At 43.3% G+C, this 21,867-nt stretch overlaps 2 protein-coding genes across 4 annotated transcripts in view; both read left to right on the forward strand.

Annotated features, from left to right (window-relative positions):
- Positions 1–14,167, forward strand: part of BLTP2 (bridge-like lipid transfer protein family member 2) — a 28,388-nt gene extending 14,221 nt beyond the window's left edge. For all 3 annotated transcript variants that reach the window (XM_071210477.1, XM_023585613.3, XM_071210476.1), the window contains exons 24-39: positions 346–640; positions 4,396–4,553; positions 4,817–5,023; positions 6,866–6,965; positions 7,240–7,422; positions 7,741–7,862; positions 8,364–8,519; positions 8,604–8,725; positions 9,340–9,520; positions 11,371–11,457; positions 11,682–11,792; positions 11,910–12,045; positions 12,146–12,276; positions 12,406–12,507; positions 12,796–12,930; positions 13,353–14,167. In XM_071210477.1, coding sequence (XP_071066578.1) covers positions 346–640; positions 4,396–4,553; positions 4,817–5,023; positions 6,866–6,965; positions 7,240–7,422; positions 7,741–7,862; positions 8,364–8,519; positions 8,604–8,725; positions 9,340–9,520; positions 11,371–11,457; positions 11,682–11,792; positions 11,910–12,045; positions 12,146–12,276; positions 12,406–12,507; positions 12,796–12,930; positions 13,353–13,535 — 2,409 coding nt within the window. In that variant the 3' untranslated portion in view covers positions 13,536–14,167. The remainder of the gene's footprint in view (positions 1–345; positions 641–4,395; positions 4,554–4,816; positions 5,024–6,865; positions 6,966–7,239; positions 7,423–7,740; positions 7,863–8,363; positions 8,520–8,603; positions 8,726–9,339; positions 9,521–11,370; positions 11,458–11,681; positions 11,793–11,909; positions 12,046–12,145; positions 12,277–12,405; positions 12,508–12,795; positions 12,931–13,352) is intronic.
- Positions 14,168–14,428: 261 nt separating this feature from the next.
- Positions 14,429–18,254, forward strand: RSKR (ribosomal protein S6 kinase related). Its single transcript, XM_058284982.2, is given in 15 exon segments — positions 14,429–14,614; positions 14,943–15,102; positions 15,105–15,137; positions 15,140–15,186; positions 15,282–15,365; positions 15,493–15,547; positions 15,903–16,001; positions 16,231–16,335; positions 16,519–16,559; positions 16,802–16,829; positions 16,939–17,028; positions 17,113–17,201; positions 17,331–17,403; positions 17,406–17,440; positions 17,927–18,254. Coding segments are annotated over 15 exon segments (1,218 nt in total). The 5' UTR covers positions 14,429–14,557; the 3' UTR covers positions 18,149–18,254.
- Positions 18,255–21,867: the final 3,613 nt, after the last annotated feature.

Genomic DNA, 21,867 nt, shown 5'->3' on the forward strand with positions numbered 1-21,867 from the left:
GAGCTGACACAGCAAGATGACGCAACAAAAAGAGACACAGATTCCCATGCCGCTGAAAACAACAGAAGCGGACAAAGAAGAACACGCAGCAAATGGACACAGAGAAAGACAACTGGGGGGGATGGGAAGGGAGAGAAATAAATAAAATAAATATAGTGGAAATAGTTAAGGTGTAATCTAATGCATAAGCTAAGATCACTTAGTTTTTCTTTCTTCAGGGTCTCTCTGTCTCCCTCAGATCAGCTTTTTCATTCAACAAGTTTATTCTCTTATCTCTACATTTGTGCTTCAGGAGCAATGGGGAGAATTTCCATGCTACCCTGAGATCCTTTTCCTGTTTCTTAGGTGCTCTCTATTCGGGATGGGGATCCTGCCTTTCATACACATCAGCTGCACCTGGTAGATTTACGGGCTTCCTGGACAACCACCAATCGGGACATTGCCTTTGGTTTATATGATGGCTATAAAAAGGCTGCTGTACTCAAACGTAATCTCTCTACTGAGGCCCTGAAGGGGTTAAAGATTGATCCCCAGATGTCAACCAAAAAGCCAAAGCGGGGTGTCCTGACCAGTGCTCCAGCCCCAGCTCGCGTCAACACTCCCAGCTTCAGTGGACTGCCTGATAAGGGGTCATCTGGAGGTAAGCTGAGAGAGATGAGACTATAGGGTTAGGCATAGAACATGGACATGGGGTTGGAAGGGAGCTTGAGAAATACTGAATCTTGGCTGGCTCCATTTAGGTATAGAGATGAAACCACTATTTTTCCTTATTAGGCCACCTAAGTCTTATATTGTAAAAATGTGGGGTCATTAAAAGGTCTAATATTGTGGTCAGGAGAAGAGGGTCAGGAAGGAACAATAGAGTAAAAGAGGATGGGTAAGGAAAAGAAGCAAAGGATTAGAGAATTGTTTTGTGTTTTGATGAATTAGTTTGTCCAGTCAAAATATATTTATGTGTTTCAAACGTGTTGTGTTTTTTTACTTCTTCATTATTTTCTGTATTACTAATTTTAAATGATTACATATATTTAGAATAAAAATCTCATGCTAATGAAAAAATCCAACTATTATGAAAGTAAAAGCCAAATACCAATATTAAAAAAAACAAAAACACATTTATTGAGTAGCCAGCATAAAGCACTGCCCTAGGTTCAGTGGGAGATATAGAATATAAGACATTCTACTTGCCTCAATAAGCTTATCCCTAGTATGAGCTAAGATTTAGTTCATTCATTCACTCAGTCACTCATTCGTTCATTTTAGCCTCATTGAGAGCTTATAATGTACCAGACGTGACCCAGCATTTGGAAATACAGGTGAGAAGTGTAGAGATTAATAGGGAGAAAGAATTGTAAATTATAATTTGATTATGAAAATGCTTTATAAGAATTCTGTGCAGAATTGGTAAAAAGGTTGTTAATCTTTGGAAATCAATAGAAATGGTGAAAGCACATCATAGTGTTTGTAACTAGTAGTGCTATTATATGGGTATGACGGGTTGAAAGGGGAAGTCTAAGGTCATGTATATTACTAGGAAGAGCTAAAAACTGCAACATGGGACTGTATAACAGTGAAACTTCATGTGAAATATGAATATAGGTAATATTGTATATGTAAGACTTTTTCTTTGAAACCGAACAAATGTATGTTAATGTTACAAGATGTTAATATCAGGCAAAGTGCAACCAAAGCAAACTATGGACAGTAGAATATATTAATATATTAATAATCTTCCAGTAAGGGTAAAAAAAAAAAAAGGAAGTACACTAAGGGAAAGAAAATCGACACAAGAAATTAGACACAAGCAATCATATTGCTTGACTCCATCTATACAAAATATAAATACAAATAAACTAGAGAGAAACAGAATAGCAGCTGTGTATGGCAGGGGAAGCATAGAGAGATGATGAAATGAAAATGTTCTAATAATGATTGAATTGATAAGTATACAACTGTGTGTTTATAACAAATACCATTGATTGTCCATTTTGGATGAATCGTGTGCTTTATTATTATGTATCAATAAAATTGATTTGTTTTTTAAAAAATGTTCAAGGTTGCTGTGAAAGCCCACAGAAGAAAGCATTTAAATCAGTGTAGGGATGTCTAAGAGAAGATTATAATTGAGATGGATCTTGGGGAACTGATGTGGCTCAGTGGTTGAATGCCCACTTCTCACATATGAGGTCCTGGGTTCAATCCTTGGCCCTGGTGCCTCAAATAAAATAGAGAGAGATGGGTCTTGAAAGATGAGTAAGAGTTTGACAAGCAAAAAAGAAGAGAGGGCATTTTAGGGAGAAGGAATAACAAGTACAGAGGCATGCAAGTTTATTGTGAGTTTGAGAACAAGATGAAAAGTGATAAATACCACAAGAAAGAGGGAAATGAAGGAATATGGGACTTGTTCTTGACTGGAGTGTGACCAGGAAACAGTTTGTTGAGAAAACAGCATTTTTAGCTGGTCCTTGAAGGCTTGGTATGCTCTGAACATGTGGAAATGGGGAGGGGAAGACATTGCAGGCAGAAGGAATAACTTGAGTTGGAGTGGAGCTGGGAAAGCTCAATATGTTCAGGAGTGAATGAGTGGACAGTCTGTTTCGGTTGGCACAGAGTGTAACTAAAGGAGAGTAGTAAGAGAAAAGCATTGAAAGGGAAGTGGAGGAAGCTCATCAAAGGCCTTTTATACAGGGCTTAGGAGATTTTAGTCCTTATTCGGTAAGTAATGATGAACTACTGAAGGTTTTTGAATAGAGATGTGTCATCATTAGAGTTTTACTTTTAGGAAGATAAATCTGGCAGTGGTGCGTAGGAAGATTGAAGAAAGGAAGAGATTGGAGGTGGGGAGACAAGTTAGGAAACTATTATGTTTGTCTCAACAAGAGGCAAGGAGGACCTCAACTAGGTAGAGGTAGTGGGAATGGAGATGAGGGTAGGGATAGGAAAATGATTGTATATACAGACTTTAGAAGATTTGGTAACTGGTTGGAATAAGGGGTTAAAACAGAGGGAAAGCAACAGTGGCTGAGGTTTTGAGCCTGGTAACTGATGTGATGGCAGCAATAGTATAGAAATAGTATAGAAATAGGAGAGTCAGAACTAAACAGGTTTTGGGAGGTGTTGGGTTGTTGAGTTCAGATTTGGAAATGCTGATTTTGTGGTGCTAATAGGGCAATAGGTAATGTCTAACAAACAGCTGGAAATGAGGGTCTTAAAGCTTAGGATTAGAAATACAGCTTTGAGAGTTTCGACATAAAGCTAAGAGTTAATGCCAAAGGGATAAATAATAATTGCTTACTGGGCAGGTACTCTGCTAAATACTTGTATATATTATCCCAAATCTTACAACAACCTTATGAGATAGTTACTATTACTTTATAGAAAAGGAAACTGAGACATAGCCCAAGGTCACAATCCAGTAAGTGGCATAGATAGAATTTGGATTCAGAAGTACTATTAAGGGGGAAACGGACTTTGGCCCAGTGGTTAGGGCGTCCGTCTACCATATGGGAGGTCCGCGGTTCAAACCCCGGGCCTCCTTGACCCGTGTGGAGCGCGCCATGCGCAGCGCTGATGCGCGCAAGGAGTGCCGTGCCACGCAAGGGTGTCCCCCGCGTGGGGGAGCCCCACGCGCAAGGAGTGCGCCCGTGAGGAAAGCCGCCCAGCGTGAAAAGAAAGAGCAGCCTGCCCAGGAATGGCGCCACCCACACTTCCTGTGCCACTGACGACAACAGAAGCGGACAAAGAAACAAGACGCAGCAAATAGACACCAAGAACAGACAACCAGGGGAAGGGGGGGAATTAAATAAATAAATAAATCTTAAAAAAAAAAAAAAAAGAAGAAGTACTATTAAGGGAAAGAGCAGGAAAAAGAAGGAAATATGGCCAAGGATAGACCTTCGGAGACATTTATTTCAAAGAGCTGGGAGAAGGAAGGGGGTAAGGACGTGTAGTCAGAGGAAGAAGCAGACTAGGAGAACATGTGGCACTGAAGCCAAGGGAGTGTTTCATGTGGAAATTGGTGGTCAACAAAAAACAGCATGTAAGATAATATGAAATGAAAAATAAAAGAAACAAAGTAGGAAAGAAAAAATATCCTAGAGTAACCCAGAGGTGGTTATATCTAAGAGAAAAAGTACCACTATTTACCTTGCATTTCTAAATTTCTACTATCAATCTTACTTTTGTTAAAATTTATTTTTTAAAATGAGGGGGGAAATGACAACCCATATTTCACCCTTGGGTGGGGAAGGGCAACAAAGTAGGATTTCAGATTGGGAAGGATATATTCTAACCCTTTCCTAGCCAGAGAAATTGAAGGAAGATTAGTTTTGTCCTGGATGTGTTCTCTTTCCCTTTGAGACCGTGACCTTTCCCCACTTCCTGTTTCCCTCCCAGGCGCCTACATGCTGCAGAAACTGATTGAGGAGACAGATAGGTTTGTAGTTTTCACAGAAGAAGAGTCAGGTGTGAGTGACCAGTTGTGTGGTATTGCTGCCTGCCAGACGGATGACATATATAACCGAAACTGCCTTATCGAACTGGTCAACTGCCAGGTACCATCTCTTTATCAGAGCACCCCCAATAGTGGGCTAGTTTACCTTTCCTTCACCTCCAAATAAGAATGGGTAGAATGAGTTCCAAAAAATTATTCCTTCCAGAAGGTATCATGAATAACCCCTTCCATGTCTAAAAGTCAGTAGAGTTTACTCAGTAAACCAGAATTAGACCCAGCTGTAGTGGCTGGTGCACTCCATTCACTAACCTTCTCATCTTTGGTGTCCCTAGTGCTGTGACTTTGCTTTTATCTCTGGCGTAGATGGTTCTTCGAGGAGCAGAGACAGAAGGCTGTGTCATCGTGTCAGCTGCCAAAGCCCAGCTCCTGCAGTGCCAACATCATCCAGCCTGGTATGGTGATACACTGAAGCAGAAGACGTCCTGGACTTGCCTTCTGGATGGCATGCAGTATTTTGCCACCACTGAAAGCAGCCCAACTGAACTGGATGGGCGACAGCTCTGGTTAGAGGTTAGTCAAGCAGGAATGGGAAGGCCCATTATATCCCCAGTTTTCCATAGTTAGCCCTTCCACTAGAATAGTTGGCAAGATTCTTGACATTACATGTTGCTACCAGCTTAGCAGAATAACGAGGCTGAAAACACCTTAAAAGGTTTTGTGAGCAAATGGTACTTTTTCTTTTTTAAAATCTCATGCTGTTCTTTTCATTGCAAGGGAAATTTATTTCCAGCACTCTAGACATGAGATTGAGTTTTTTTACTTTTGAAAAGATGGCTCACCTGTGATAAGATCACGCTAATCAGCAGGCAGCAAGTCTCAGAGAATTTTAGATAAGCTTGCTCTCTGTCCTTTCTCTGACCTCTCCTATGAAGATGATTGATTGTTTCTGCAAGACAGTGAGGTTTAATAAAAAGACTCCTTATGTAGGAGTCTGGTTATGTGAGTTCTAATGTCAGCTCTGCCATTATACTAGCCATGTGCCCTTGGGCAATCCACCTTTATTTGCAAAATGGAGTTAACATTTGATCCTTACACCTCACAGGATTATTGAAAGGATCAAAATGAGAAAGTGCTTTGAAAAATACAAAGCTTTATTCACGTGGAAAGTCTTACCATTTTCGTAAGTCAGTATGTCTGCGGAGGTCTAAGTGTGTGCAAGATAATGTTTTTGTCAGATGGTGAGATTGTGAGCAGCTGGCAGGCCTTGGGAAGGAGCTTGTCATTGCTTTGCAAAGTTGTGAATTTTCTTCTCAGCTTCTTGGTGAGATCAAATTTATACTATAATCTTCTAGGATATAATGGCATCAGAATTATTAGGAAGTCTAATAGTTTTGAGATTTACCTAGCCAGTATTGTGCCCACATTGTGCTGGGCATGGTATAACCCCAAAAGAGTTACTGGATCCTGCTGCATCTGATCAGGACGGAAGTGATAACTTTATTTGCCTTTCCACTCAATGGGGATAAAGCCGATCCCTCTTCCTCTCAATCCAGGCAACCTCAAGTATAATTAAATAATTACAGTTAGATCAGATTTTAAGCCAAGTAAGAGCTAGGTTGTTGGTAATTGGACAGGTCTTGCTGATATATAACAGCTGTCATTCAGGCAAGCAGTTTTCACTTTACCAGTAGTCACAGGACGCACAGAAGGTGTTAACTACCCTGTAGAGGTGGGCAGAGATAAGCTATGCCGCATCTCCCTATCTAGCATCTTCTGGGCCTCTGCTTCTTTCAGCTAAATCCTTTTTTTTTTCTCCCTCCCTCAGCCTCTGATATCAACAATAGAGTAGAATGTCCTTGGCTTAGGTGGGAGGGATTTTGATCTTCCTTTCCTACCTGATTTTCTTTGTGACTTGGCAGATCTGCCATCCTGAAGCCTTGATCTTACTACTTATGGTCCTCCCATATCACTCATTCTGTTATTCACTCCAACTTCAGCTTGGCAGAGAGTCAAAAGAATTCAGCACCTCCATGGCAGCAGTGTCAGAGTGGTTTTCTGTCTGAAGAAAGAAAACAACAAGAGCACAAACAAAATGAGTACCAGAGTGTTGGGAAAGTTATTTGTTTTGATGATTTGCTTTTAACCTAGCCTGTTGGTTTTTTCTGGCCTGACACTTGTGGGCCTGGCGAAGTGTGCATGTAACTCAATTAGATTTGGAGGAGTTGGGTGGTTTAGGGCCAGAAGAGAGAGCCATATATGCCTTCTACCCTGTGAGATATTTCAAGCTATTCCAGGCAGTAGAGGTCTGCAGAGTAAGTATAGCAATTGACAGCATGAAAATCTGTGATTCATTTGATGAAGACAGGCCATTGCTTTTCCAGGAGCTAAGGGTGCCTGCATCTTTGTCTCCAGGTGAAGAATATTGAGGAACACCGGCAGCGTAGTCTGGACTCTGTGCAGGAGCTGATGGAGAGCGGGCAGGCAGTGGGAGGCATGGTTACCACCACCACAGGTCAGCTCAACCCTGCTGCACTCCCATGGTTAGGACCATGTGCATACCCCAAAGGGTGCTCATTTTGTTACCTACTCATTGTGGGAGGTTTAGGATCAGTATAGATGCTGGAGAAGGACCATTCTGTACTGGGCAAGGTTGAAAGGAATGTTTCTGGAGTTCCTCAGATACAGATACTGCACATAGCTGTGAAGTTTTCACAATATCTCTTCTGACTAAGGTGACATGGAGGAAGGGACCCTCCTGGGAATGTGTTTCTCTTTTCTCTTTCCAGATTGGAACCAGCCAGCTGAGGCCCAGCAAGCCCAGCAAGTCCAGCGGATCATATCACGCTGCAACTGCCGAATGTACTATATTAGTTACAGCCATGACATTGATCCTGAGCTGGCAACTCAGATTAAGCCACCTGAGGTTCATGAGAACCAGGAAAAGGAAGATCTCCTTAAGAAGCAGGAAGGTATTCAGGGTTTGAAAGGCTTCTAGGAGGGGATTAGGGAACTTGTGGAAGTAGTTATTTCCTTAGTTGTTTTCAGACAAAGGAGTTATTATTAATAGTCCCACTATGCACTGGGCATTAACATCTCTCTTTGCTCTACATTCTGTAAGTTCTGCTAAGAGAGGACAACCTATACTATAGGAGGGAACTGAGATGAATGGGTATTGTTTATAATTCTGAAATAAGCAAATAGGAATGGTTCCAAAGATGGGTTATGAGTGAAAATACATATTTAGGGAGAGACTTGAGCCTTTTATTTAGCTATTAACAATGATCCAGGGGCCGTCGATACCTTCACCCTCATCCACCATGAGCTGGAAATCTCCACCAACCCAGCTCAGTATGCCATGATCCTGGACATTGTCAACAACCTGCTGCTCCATGTGGAACCCAAAAGGAAGGTAGGCTTGGGTTTTCTTTTTGGTAATTCTTATAGAGTTCTAGTCAACTTCACAGGAACCCCAGACCTTGTGCTTTTACATGTGCTCCAGTAAGAAGCCACACTGCAAATGGAAAAAAAAAGGGTCTTGTGGTTGGAACATCCTCTCTTAGCCCTTGCTGCAGTTGAAATTCCCACCTAGAAAAGGCCCAGACTATAGAGCTTGTTTATTTGATTGTTTTTCTTGATCAGTTCTCTACTCAGTTACCTAAACACCTCTAAAAACAGTAACTACTCCCCACTTCTGGCTCCATCCCCACCCTGCCACCCTGTGCGGCTGCTTATTTATTGTGAAATCCTCACTGCCAGATCTGTACTGACCAACCCCTTTCTCTTGCTGTTAGCAGGGTGACAGAGGTGTGCTTTCCAGAAGAAAGCTCCATTTCTTGTTCCTTTCTCTGATTTCATTTTACTGTAAGACCTATCTCTTCAAATATCTTGTTCATTTCCCTTTCCCCTTTAGGAACATAGTGAGAAGAAGCAGCGGGTCAGGTTCCAGCTTGAGATCTCTAGCAATCCTGAGGAGCAGCGCAGTAGCATATTACACCTACAGGAGGCAGTGCGGCAGCATGTGGCCCAGATACGGCAGCTGGAGAAGCAGATGTATTCAGTCATGAAGGTAGTCACCTCAGGCAGCTTGGGTCTAGGGGAGGTCTAGGACAACGGAACATTCCTCTCAGTTTTTCCTCTCCTGGGTCTCTAGTCTTTGCAGGATGACAGCAAGAATGAGAATCTGCTTGACCTGAACCAAAAGCTTCAGTTGCAGCTAAACCAGGAGAAGGCCAACCTTCAGCTGGAAAGTGAAGAACTTAATATCCTCATCAGGTGCCCCAGCATTCCTTTCCTGCCCATATTCTGACAGTCTTTAAGTCATGTGTGCATTATCAAAGGCTGATGTAGGAGTAGGTTTAGGCATCTCTTCCTGAATGAACGTTGATGGACTTGGCCAGAAAGGATGAGAACATGAGAGCCTTTTCTTGCATCTTCAACAGAGTGCCTCCTGGGACAAGCTCTGTTGAGAGAAAAATGGGTAGTTGGGAAAGGTCACTTTTGTGGCTGTGAAACTGCACAACTAAACTGGAAATATCTTGAAGTGGATCAGTAAGGAACACAATTGCAGATGCAATCACAGGGCTTATTAGTGGGAAGTTTATCAGGAAGCTAATTGAGCTGAAAGGTGGGATTTGTGTGCTCATGGCCCAGGGGTGTCAGGGAGCAATGAAACCAGTGAAGAAAACTGAGGGAATAGCTATCCCCAGGATAGGTCCATTTTATTACTAATAGTCTGGTTTTACTTCCTATATCATTCCAGAGCATTCCACTCCATCCCACCCCATACCATATGCTGATCCCTTTATTGGCTTTTATTTTTCATATACATAAATATATATGTGTATGTATTTTTTTTTTATTGGCTTTTGCCCTTCCGTCTACAATAGGTGTTTTAAGGATTTTCAGTTGCAGCGGGCCAACAAAATGGAACTGCGAAAGCAGCAAGAGGATGTGAGTGTGGTCCGTCGCACTGAGTTCTACTTTGCTCAGGCACGGTGGCGCCTGACGGAGGAGGATGGTCAGCTGGGAATTGCTGAACTGGAGCTGCAGCGGTTCCTCTACAGCAAGGTATTTGGTGTATACTGTCACACAAAGGCATTGACATATCTCAGGATTTCAACTCACAAAAAAGTATAAACAAAAAAGGACTAATTAGGATTATTAATGATGATCATGATTAGAAACATGAGCAGAGCTCCCTTACACACATTTTTTAAAAATATTAAATAATGATACAGGTATACATGAGTTTGGTTAAATGCTTCCCTCATTTAGTAAGATGATCCTTAGCAGTGTGACCCAGAGAAAAAAGTCTTCTAAGTTCAGCTTTTCTATAGCTGGAGCTTAATACAACCTTTCTTCCTTTTTTTTTTTTTTAAAGATTTATTTATTTATTTTATTTCTCTCCCCTTCCCCCACCTCCCACCCCAGTTGTCTGTTCTCTGTGTCTATTCGCTGCGTGTTTTTCTTTGTTTGCTTCTGTTGTTGTCAGCGGCATGGAAATTTGTGTTTCTTTTTGTTGTGTCATCTTGCTCTCAGCTCTCTGTGTGTGGCGCCATTCCTGGGCAGGCTGTACTTTCTTTTGCGCTGGATGGCTCTCCTTACGGGGCGCACTCCTTGCACGTGGGGCTCCCCTACACGGGGACACCCCTACGTGGCATGGCACTCCTTGCGCGCCTCAGCACTGTGCATGGGCCAGGTCCACACGAGTCAAGGAGGCCCGGGGTGGGAAACGGACTTTGGCCCGGTGGTTAGGGCGTCTGTCTACCATATGGGAGATCCGCGGTTCAAACCCCGGGCCTCCTTGACCCGTGTGGAGCTGGCCATGCGCAGTGCCGATGCGCGCAGGGAGTGCCGTGCCACGCAGGGGTGTCCCCCGCGTGGGGGAGCCCCACGCACAAGGAGTGCGCCCGTGAGGAAAGCCGCCCAGCGTGAAAAAGAAAGAGCAGCCTGCCCAGGAATGGCGCCGCCCACACTTCCCGTGCCGCTGACAACAACAGAAGCGGACAAAGAAACAAGACGCAGCCAATAGACACCAAGAACAGACAACCAGGGGAGGGGGGGAAATTAAATAAATAAATAAATCTTAAAAAAAAAAAAAAAAAAAAAAAGGAGGCCCGGGGTTTGAATTGCGGACCTCCCATGTGGTAGACGGACGCCCTTAAACTCCCCCCTTCCCCCCCCACCTCCACCCCATCCCCGTTGTCTGTTCTCTGTGTCCATTTGCTGCGTGTTCTTCTTTGTTCGCTTCTGTTATTGTCAGTGGCATGGGAATCTGTGTCTCTCTTTGTCGCGTCATCTTGCTGCATCAGTTCTCCGTGTGTGCGGTGCAATTCCTGGGCAGGCTGCACTTTCTTTCGCGCTGGGCGGCTCTCCTTACGGGGTGCACTCCTTGTGCGTGGGGCTCCCCTACACAGGGGAGGGGCACCCCTGTGTGGCAGGGCACTCCTTGCGCGCATCACCACTGCGCGTGGGCCAGCTGCACATGGGTCAAGGAGGCCCGGGGTTTGAACCGCAGACCTCCCATGTGGTAGATGGACACCCCATCCACTGGGCCAAGTCCGCTTCCCGATACAACCATTCTAATACTGGTATTCAGCATTCCTGTCATTACCCATTCACCTGGGAGAGGGAGGACATTATTCATTATTCTCTCCTCCTGGGGACATTTGGAAATGAGAGCATTTTTTAATGTCAAAATGACTGAGAACTACTTCTGGCATTTAGTGCCGTGGCCAGTAGTACTCCATGAGAAACTCTGGATTCAAGGGTGGACTGATTGCATGAGATGGAAAGAGAGATATCAAAGGTTGGGATTAGGCATATGGTGGACCTGAAAGTAACAGGATGTGTAGTAATTCATTACTAAGCTCCTAGGAAAGACTTACTATATTGGAGGGGGAAATCTGTCTTTATAGGTGAATAAGTCTGATGACACAGCTGAACATCTTCTGGAGCTGGGCTGGTTCACTATGAACAACCTCCTCCCTAATGCTGTCTATAAGGCAAGTCTTATTTCCCTATTCCTAGCCCGTTCACATGCTTCCTGGCACAGGGCATTTATAATGCCTTTCCACATAGACTCACTTTGGGAAACAAGGTTGTAATCTTAGATAGTGAAAGCTTGCCCAGCTTAGCAAGACCTTTCCTCTCAGTCTGCAAAAGATTTATGGGTTGACTACGGCAGAAGGAATATTGGGTTGGGCTGTTATTAACTCTCATCCTACAGGTAGTCCTGCGGCCCCAGAGTTCCTGCCAGTCTGGGCGACAGCTAGCCCTCCGCCTCTTCAGCAAAGTCCGGCCCCCTGTTGGGGGTATCTCTGTTAAGGAACACTTTGAGGTTAGTAACAGTCTCTTGGGGAGACAGGAGCAAAGGGCAGTCAAAAGCTGTGTTATGGTCCTATATTAGGGATGGTGTCTGAGCTTAATTGCTCCTTTGATCTCTTTTCCCCTTTAGGTAAATGTGGTACCTCTCACCATCCAGCTGACACACCAGTTCTTCCACAGAATGATGGGCTTTTTCTTTCCTGGCCGAAGTGTGGAGGATGATGAGGTTGGTGATGAAGAGGATAAGTCCAAACTGGTCACTACTGGTGAGAACCTTTGTGGTAAAGCTTCAGAAGAATGGGATAGCAGCCCCAGAGACAGCTGCTGCTTGAGAGGGGATGATAATTGGTATGCTTGCTTTTACAGGAATACCAGTAGTGAAGCCTCGCCAGCTTATTGCAACAGATGATGCAGTACCTCTGGGCCCTGGGAAGGGTGTGGGACAGGGCTTGAATCGGACCTCTGGAGTCAGAAGGTCATTTCGCAAAGTACCTGAGGTACTATTTGGCCTGGTTGTGAATTTCTTCTCTTTCCTTTGAGTCCCCTTTTGCAAGGTGGAAGTTCAGGGTCTTCAATTTCTTCTTCTGATGGTTTTAGGTACTCACATTCCTTCCTGCCTTTTCTAGCACCCTGTGGATGATATTGACAAGATGAAAGAGCGAGCTGCCATGAACAACTCTTTCATCTACATAAAGATTCCACAGGTTCCACTCTGTGTCAGCTACAAGGTCTGTACCTCACCAGCATTTTTTAAAATAAGGTGGGAAGAAAACCAGATAAGATCATCAGAAATTACAGGCTTCTGTGGAGCTGGGCTATGGGTGGTAAATCTGATGTTCCCTCTGCTCCCCTCAGGAGTCAATACTATTTCCAGACTGAGGGAGGAAAAAATTAGTATCATTATATGTCTGTTGCAGAGAGGGACTGGACTACTTTCAAGTACTGGCTTGGACTCAAAATGGCAACTGATATTTTTTTCCTTCTTTCCTTTCCCCTCTTCCTTCTTCCACTTGCAGGGTGAGAAGAACAGTGTGGATTGGGGAGACCTTAACCTGGTGCTGCCCTGTCTGGAGTACCACAACAACACATGGACATGGCTAGATTTTGCCATGGCTGTCAAGAGAGACAGCCGCAAAGCCCTGGTTGCCCAGGTATCCCGCCAGAGCTCATGGCTGTTTGGTTAGCAGGGGCTATTTAAGAGATCCTCTGCTCAGCCTTTCATTCTAGGATATAGTAACAAACAGCCTTGGGAGAGGGGCAACCAATCTTTGTATGACTTCCTTCTGTGCCCTCTCCATGACTTCATGCAGATAATTAAATTGAATATTTATTGAGTGTTCCATATATATTAACTACTGTTGGTTTTAGGGAACTGGGCTGACACAACCTCAGGTTTAGAATGGGTTCAAATTAGACTGTAAGCTTCTTGAAAGCAGAGACCATTTTATAATTTGAATTGCCCCACTGTGCCTTGTGTGTAAGTTTAATAAATTGTTGTTGATGGTTCATTTTTATTTGTTCTGCCTGGTTCACTAATATTTACCTTCCCTTTTACTCTCCTTCAACCTGCCAGGTAATCAAAGAGAAGCTAAGGCTGAAGCCTGCAACAGGGTCTGAGGTCCGGGGAAAGCTAGAAACTAAATCGGACCTGAACATGCAACAGCAGGAAGAGGAGGAGAAAGCTCGGCTCCTCATTGGTCTAAGTGTGGGCGGCAAGAACCCTGGCAAGAAGTCCATCTTTGGCAGGCGCAAGTGATCTGGCATTCCAAGAGTGGCTGCAGTACAGGATCTGACTCTGGCTCAGTCCCCAGGGACTTGCGGGGAAGGAGGGGCTTCCCTTCATCCACCAGGATTTATGGGGGTCAAGGGCACTCCTGGTATTATGGGGAGAGGCACCACTCTTTAGCAGCTGGCCTGTTCCCTGAAGGGCATGGTGGATAATAATACTGAATTACCCTGCACTGATGAGGTCCAGGGTCCGAGAGATAACGAGAGCAAGACCCAGGGAATGGGCTCAGCTAGGATCTGGTTCCTTTGGGGTTTACTGAAAGGGTGGGGGAACACTCCTGGATCAAGTGTGATGATTTCATATATATATAAGGTATAAATATACACACTTAAGTGTCAAACTGTTCACCCTCTGCCAGAAGGCTGAAGGGATGGGGCTGATTTTCTGCCCTTCACTCCACTGCCTTGTATGAAAGAGGCGTTAGCATGTTGGGGGTGGGGTGGGGAATTACTCTCCCCACCCAATATGTGTGCCAAGCTCACTTGGGAGGATGGCAATGGGAACCAGGGCTGGCCATGGGTCCCTACTCTTTCCCCTGGAATGCCCTGGAAAATGGTAACAAAGTGACTTAAAGAGAAAAAAAAGTATTTTAAATTTGATGCTTGTTTTTTTTTTTTTTTTTTTTTTTTGATTGTGTTGAGTACAAAGTTTAAACTTTCTGTGCCCTTCCCTCCTGGTCAACCTAAGACACACCCTCTGAGAGGGCCTCTTCCCTTTGCCTTGAAGCTGTATCACAGACACTTCCAAGCCATAGCGTGACACTGGCCCCATGCTGATGGATTTCTGTACATTTTATTCTAGCTACAAACCTTAACCAGATGAAAGAAGATTTTGGGAAAAGGGTGAGGTGTGGCTACATCACCTGCATCTCTAATCATGAATAGCAAGAAAGAGACAGGGCTTATGTATAATGTAGCGTCAGGGAAGGAACTGCTTATGTAACTAGGACAGTAAATTTAGCAGGAGGAGAAAGGGGACAGCAGCTGGGGATGGGAGCAGTGAGCTGTCAGCAGGGGTAATGTGCCCAGGTGGCTGTTCCTCACAAGGTAGGCTAAGGGACTGTGGTAACCTATTGAGGGGAGATAAAAGAAGCATGGACTTGAGGCAATGATACCCAACATGAGGTACTGGGTAGGGAAGCTATACTGAGAAGTGTAGGCTGTATCCCTGATGTTTCATGGGGAAAATGTTTCCAGAGGATTTGAATTGTGTTTAGGAAATCCAAGCCTTGGCCCAAAGCAAGGGTAACAGCAGTCTTACTTGCTGCTCAAAAGTGTACCTCTAGGGGTTGAGACGTGAGTGGAGGAAGTTCCTGTCAAGATGGACAGAACCTGTAATGTCTCAGAAGGTTTAGCGTGGCTCCTTGGTTCTCAGCAGGGTGACAAGATCCAGGGCCTCCAGGCATGAGGCTGGAAGAGCCTCTGGTCAGGTGTGGAGACCACCAGGTCAGGTCTGGAATTGCTGTGGGAACTACCGGGTCATCAGTGCCTACACCAGAAGCCCCTGGAGTCAGCTTCATTGCCTGTAGAGAAGCCTCGGAGTGGCCAGTGCCTTAGTTCATCAGTCTCTTTTGCCGGAGTTTCCCATTAGGCCTCTTCAGGGGCAGCAGCTGCTGAAGGTAGGTCATTAGAATCCCTGAAAGGGGCTGAGTCTTGAGAAATCTAGAAGCTTGACTAGAGTCTCAACTGCTCTGTTCTCCATTTCTCTCTGCAGGTTTTAGGGCTTGTGGTCAAAGGCTCCTTTGGAAGCATCCTCAAGGTGCTAGATTGTGGCCAGAAATCTGTATTTGCAGTGAAGGTAGGGGCCTAGGTGCTCTTCTACATTCTTCCCTAGTCTTTGCCTTCTATCTTGGTTCCAGAGAGGTTGGGAGAGTAAACAATAGCACTGTTCGGCTTTAGAAGTCTTCACTTCTCTCTCTTTATAGGTGGTGCCCAAGGTAAAGGTCCTACAGAGGGATACCCTGAGGCAGTGCAGAGAGAGTTAGCATCCAGGTATGCACAGAGCCCTGGAACGGATCCTGGGAAATGCTAAAGCATGTTTCTTGGCCAATTTTCTTGCTCTTCCCAGTTCTGCTCCCTCTGCTTCCACCTAGTTTAACACCAAAGCAGATCCTGGGGAAAGTAACTGTTAGTACAGTTGTTCCAGATTATGCCAGGGAAACCTCTCCAGCATGTCCCAGAGTGTCGTGGCCCTTAGTATTATGATGGTTTCAGGATTAACAGGTAGTCAGTCCTAATTATTGAGTTCCTCTTAATATGTGGTTAGACAGCAGCTCCCTTTCTGCACAAGTAGGTGAAGCCTGTCTCCTTGGCTGCATTGATACTCACTGATCCTATTCCTCCTTAATTTCCTCTTTTCTTTTTCCCTATAGACAGATAAACCATCCTTTTGTACTGGGCGGACAGCTGGCAGGGAAATCACACCTTTTCATTAGTGAGTGACTGGCCTCTCTCCTCATCCCCGAGAGTCTTAACGTAGCCCCCACCTGGGAATACTCATCCCTTTAGCTTGTTCTGACTTTGCTCTGTTCCCTTTCTCATATCACCTCTCTCCCTGAGGGAGAGGACTAGCAGGTGGCACCAGTTGGGGCAGGAGGCCTACAGTACCTTGAATCCAGGCACAGTAGCCTCCAAACATTGCCTTGATTTCTGGTGCTCTGCATTGTGCAGCCACTTCAGTACAGATCTGTACTCCCTCTGGTTCACTGTTGGCTACTTTGGTGAGTCTTTCATTCATCTCTTTGCTGTTGAACTGATCCTGGTGCTGTGTAAGTGAAATAGGAGTAGTAATGGAATTAGGGAGGGAAGAATCAGGTGATGGGCAGAGGGAAGAGAACTGGTATTAACTCAATGGGTCAAAGGATAAGGATAGGGATAGGGGAGGGGACTACCAGGGAAACTGGAAAGGACAGGAAAGCTTCAGGACCCCTCATGCTTGATGTCATCCACAGCCTATCTGCATGGCTTAGGCATCATCCATTGAGATGTAAAGGTAGAGTTATTTGCTTTTCCCCTTTGTCTAAGGAGGGGCCTCAGTAAGAGGTTCCAACAGGGCCAAGAAGGCAGGGTGGAACTGAGAATAGTTGACCTTGGGCCTCCATGGGTTCTAAGGGCAAGGGTTTTGGGACAAGGGTTCTACCAAGTATAGGTTTGAATGCAAGTAGGATTATACATGGAGAAAGAGTGTTGAAAGGAATTGGCTAAATGATAAACTCCTCACCTGTGATTTTTCAGATGGAGAATATCCTTCTCGATGAATGAGGTAAGTCCTTTTCCTTCCCTAGCCCCAGGATGGCTAGGATGGGTTTGGGAATAAATCATGGTTGATGAGGGGTAGAAAGGAGTGATGTTGTTTCTGTCTTCTTTCATAGGCCATCTGAAACTGACAGACTTTGGACTGTCCCACTACCTGTCCCAGGAAGCCCAAGCCTATACTATCTGTGGAACTCTACAATACATGGGTGAGAGAGAGGCTAAAGTTGATGGGTAAGCATTGGGCAGGATAGCCGAAGGGTGTCAATGACAAATATCTTTCATATCTGTAGCTCCAGAGGTCCTGAGTGGAGGGCTTTACAACCATGCTGCCGATCGGTGGTCCCTGGATGTCTTGCTTTCCTCTCTGGCAACTGGAAAGGTAAGAGAATGGCAGTGGTGTTGGGCAGAAAAGAGAGGACCTTTGCCCTGAGGTGAACAGAAGGAAAGACCTTAGGAAATCTTGCCTTATTCCCATTAAGGAATGATACCTCCTTACCCCTTAACTCAGTTTCCAGTGTCTGCAAAGAGAGATCATGTGGCTTTGTTGGCAAGTGTGACCCACTGTGACTATGAGATACCAACCTTTCTAACCAGGGGCTTTCACTCCTGATTCATGAGGTAAGGGGAAACATTACCTTTAAAAACTTTACTTCTTAACTACAAAACCATTCACTTTCTCATTCCCCTGTAATAGAAGTGATATATTCCCTTCCCATAATTAATTTTTTTCTTGAGGGAGACTCTAATTTGATCAAGTCCTATCTCACTACTTGCCCTCTAACCAGCACTGCAAATTTCATTCCTAAGTTTCTGGTCCTATGGATTTTGCCTGTCTCCCTCAAATCCCTTACCCATCTAGAGCAGGCCATGTCCCTTCCAAGAAAGTGGGCCAGTGCTGCTCTCTTACCATCTAAAAACTCAAATACAGCTCCTTTATTTCCCTCTTTCCCCCAAATTAGTCTGTATCTCCTTTTACAAATCTGTCTTTAGAGTTCTTCCTGCTTTCCATAGTTCCTTGGGCTTCTTTCTCTTTCCTTTTCTGGCTTCTTTGTTCAGCCCCATGATCTCCCAGCCACTCATCTTTCATGCTTTATTTCTCTTCAGCTCTTGTGCCAGCATCTTCTCCACTGTCTACAATATCTGCATCACTTCCAGGTCCACCCTTTCTTGTGGGGTATGACCTTTGACCCAGAACTTCTACAGAAGCAGCCTGTGAATTTTGTTGTCAAGGCACAAGCCACCCGACCCAGTACATTGGAGTCCATGCCCTTTAAGGACTTTGACTGTAACCTGAAGTCCTTTCTGATCTACCCCAGCCCTGTGTGAGCCCTTCCACTGCAGATTGGGGCCCAGCTGGGAACCTGAGAATCTCCTCTGCTGCCAACTCAGTACAACCACTTTGATGATCCAGTTTGTTTTTACTTTATAGCCCCTTACCATTCTGTTCTAGGCATTGAACCAGAGTTCAAATCTTGGGCATTCTGCTACTGGTAGCCACAGCTGGCCCTACCCCTTCCACATTACACATTCCACCTTTCAGATCAGGATAGTGACTTTTTCCTTTGCTTAATTTCTCTAGTAGTCATTCCCTGAAGCTCTCAGAGGCTTCTACTTTCCTCTCTTTGTTTCTCTGTCATGTTTCCTTACTTGAGCAATAATGATATTTCATGGATTCCTAAGCTGCTATTTATGTGTTTAATAGGCCCATCAGAAGCAACATGAATGTTTCTTAAAGGTCTCAGAAGTTGGCCTTTCAGTCCTTAAATATTAAGCTAAAAAATACGCTGTAGGGACTCCGGGCTGGTCTGCAATAAACCTAATTTAAAATAATTTAAAAAGTAAACCTAAGAGCCTGATGTAAGAAAGAAGATAAGAACTGAAGCAGGGGTGGGTTAATTATCTTCTCTAGGGGTAACAGGAAAAGCAACCCAAATTGTTTTCTAAATCAAAGTATCCTTGAAAGGTATAAGAGTTCTTAAACTGATTATTTCCCTAGACAGCCCATGATACAATTTCTGATGGGCAAACCAAGGGGTGTTTCATGAAAAGACATGACATCAACGTTAAGATTTAAGATTAGAGATATACCGAAAGAACCTTTTCCTTTAGAAAGGAAAATCATTTAGATCTTGAATTTGTATACATTTCTGGCCTTTTCTTAACTTCTCCAAAGCTTGATTTTTGTTCTTAGATTTGAGGAAAATATGCTTTACTTAAGACCATATTATCCTTCAGTTTTATCTGCTCTCTCCAAATGAAAGAGTCTGGAGAGTACCCTGTGTATTTTATTTATTAATTCTGTCTTTGGATTAGACCATACTTTCCCTTTACATGGCTGGTGTAGTGGCCTCTTCAGAATTGCTTTTGCTGAATTGTATTTTGGCATGATGCCACCTGCTTTCATTGAGATGTTATAAGGAAAGTCACTATGAAACTTAATTCCTGTGCATAATGTAAAGGATATTTATCATTACAATTATAATGTTCTATTTGAGGAGATATAGGAAAAAATTTCTCTGTTTTTCGTGAATTGCTGTTTGTTTTTACCTTAAGAACCCTGTAAATATTCAATGTAATGTATTTTTCTTTGTACAGGATGCTAGACCACTTAGAACCTAATTTGTTTAGGACTTCATGTTATGCATTTTGTGTATTAGCCACATTCTTGGTTCCATCTTCCCTTATTACCTTTATTTTCCTCATCATTTTCTAAGTTTTAATCTTTTTGATCTTTATTATCTGCATCTTTGTAATAAGGTTAGGATATAAAGAAATAAAATAATATAAACCCCCTGAATACTAAAAATAGTAATGGTTTCTAAAGTAATTTAGGGTAGTTAAGAATAATAGCTTGGAATTTAGGAGACTTGGTGCCTGAAAACACAAATAATTAACTGAGTGTCTTTATACTAGTCATTTTAACCTCTCTGGAGCTTAGTTTGCTGATTATTAAGTGAGGGGTTACAACTGGTGGTTCTTAATCATGGGGAATGGGTTTCATATTTCTGAGACACTTTTTCAAAGGGCAGATGCAGAGATCTGAACATTTATAATACTATGTGTCTGGCCCTGTGTTAATTAATATTGAGGATGCTCTGCAATATACTGGCCTTTCTGAATATAGCAGCACATTGGGTTAAAGTCTTTAGGACATGGTTAAACTAATGTCACTAGGGTACTTTTCCTATTCCATGATCACATACATGTGGTTTGAATCAGTTCTTCCCAAATGACAACATTTTCAACACTTTCTTCAATTAGTGGGTCACTACAACACTCATTTGCAGGGTGGAGTGGAGAGGTTGATAGAGAAACAAAGTTCCAGGAAGTATAATTTGAAAAATCACTGCCCCACCCTAAATTCTGATAGGCTTATCCCTGGAAGACATTCTTTCTTCCCCACCTCCTACCCCATTCAGAATAAATGACATATAAATATAATACCTTTAAGTTATTCACATGAAATTAATTTTTTAAAAAAAGGCTTATATACAACTTTAAATGACTTTTTAAGTTTATTCCTAGCTTTACTTTTCATTACCTAGAAAAAATCAGATACACCTGCAAAACCTGCAAACATGGGTATTTCACTCCATACTCCCTTCTATCTTTTATAAGAATTTAAGATTAGTCCTAACACCTATCTTATAGAACCTTTTTCTAGAAAAGTATCTTTGTAGTGACACTCATTGTTTTGTACCTCCAACCTAAGAGTCTTCAATTCTACAGTGTAAAATCTTGTTAAAGCATTTTTAAAAAATTAAATAAGATCATTGTAGCAGGTTGATATTATTGAAGAATTCCAAAAAGAAATATTAGATTATGTTTGTAAATGATCCTTTCCTCTGGGCATATTATATTGGATTCAGAGGTTTCCTTGATTAAGTAATCATGTAAACCTCTTGTGCCAGTAGGGCGTTGAGTTTCCACCCTTTGGTGGGTGGGGACTCACAGATAAAAGGCATGGCAAAGGACAGAGTTGGGAGTTTTTTGATGTTGGAGTTTTGATGTTGGAGTTTGCTGCTGAAGCCTTAAGCTGGAGCCCCAGGAAGAGAGGAACCCTAAGTCTGGAAAGAAGCAAACCCTGGGAAGAGAGGACCCAGGAAGCCTGAACCCTCACAGACATCGGCAGCCATCTTGCTTCAAAACATGAAAATAGACTTTGGTGAGGGAAGTAAATTATGCTTTATGGCCTGGTATTTGTAAGCTCCTACCCTGAATAAATACCCTTTATAAAAACCAACCAATTTCTGGTATTTTGCATCAGCACCCCTTTGGCTGACTAATACAGTCATACTCACTGGTTCCCCTTTATGAAAATGCATTATTAACACCTATAAAAAATTCTAATGGATTAATCAGATATGATTTTTTATTTACAGAAAAGCATCCTACTTTTTTCTCTATTGGTCAGTTTTGCTTTATTCTCAGAACATACTCATTTCAGATTTCATTGGCCTTACCATGAGTTTGGTGGTTTATGGAATCCCACTGATTAGCCGTGGTCAATGCTTCCTTTGTTCAGTACTTCATCCAACACAGTGCAGGGCTAATAATTCCACAGTTTCATCCTTGAATTCACTCAGATTTGCCTGGAGAGTACTCCTTAAGGTTGCTGATTTGGAATATGTAGTTGGGCTTTTACAAATAAATCTCTAAAATTAAAACTTTAAATCTGTTAACTTAAACACCTATCATATGTAAAACGTAAATCTAGATAGATTAAAGCCTTAAACTGATACATTAAAAAATCTTAGAAGATGGGAACAGATGTAGCTCAAGTGATTGAGTGCCTGCTTCCCATATATAAGATCCTGGGTTCGATCTTTGGTACTTCCTAAAAACCAAACCAACCAACCAATTCTTATTGGGGACCAGATATAGCTTAGTGGTTGAGCACCAGCTTCCCATATAGAGGTCCTGGGTTCAATCCCCAGTACCTCCTGAAAAAAAAAATCTTAGAAGAGCATCTGGGGGGAAATGGATGTGGCTCAAGTGATAAGGCCTCTGTCTACCATATAGGAGGACCCGGGTTTGATCCCTGG

This window comes from Dasypus novemcinctus, chromosome 21 (genome assembly GCF_030445035.2).
Source record: "Dasypus novemcinctus isolate mDasNov1 chromosome 21, mDasNov1.1.hap2, whole genome shotgun sequence".
Classification (NCBI taxonomy): domain Eukaryota; kingdom Metazoa; phylum Chordata; class Mammalia; order Cingulata; family Dasypodidae; genus Dasypus; species Dasypus novemcinctus.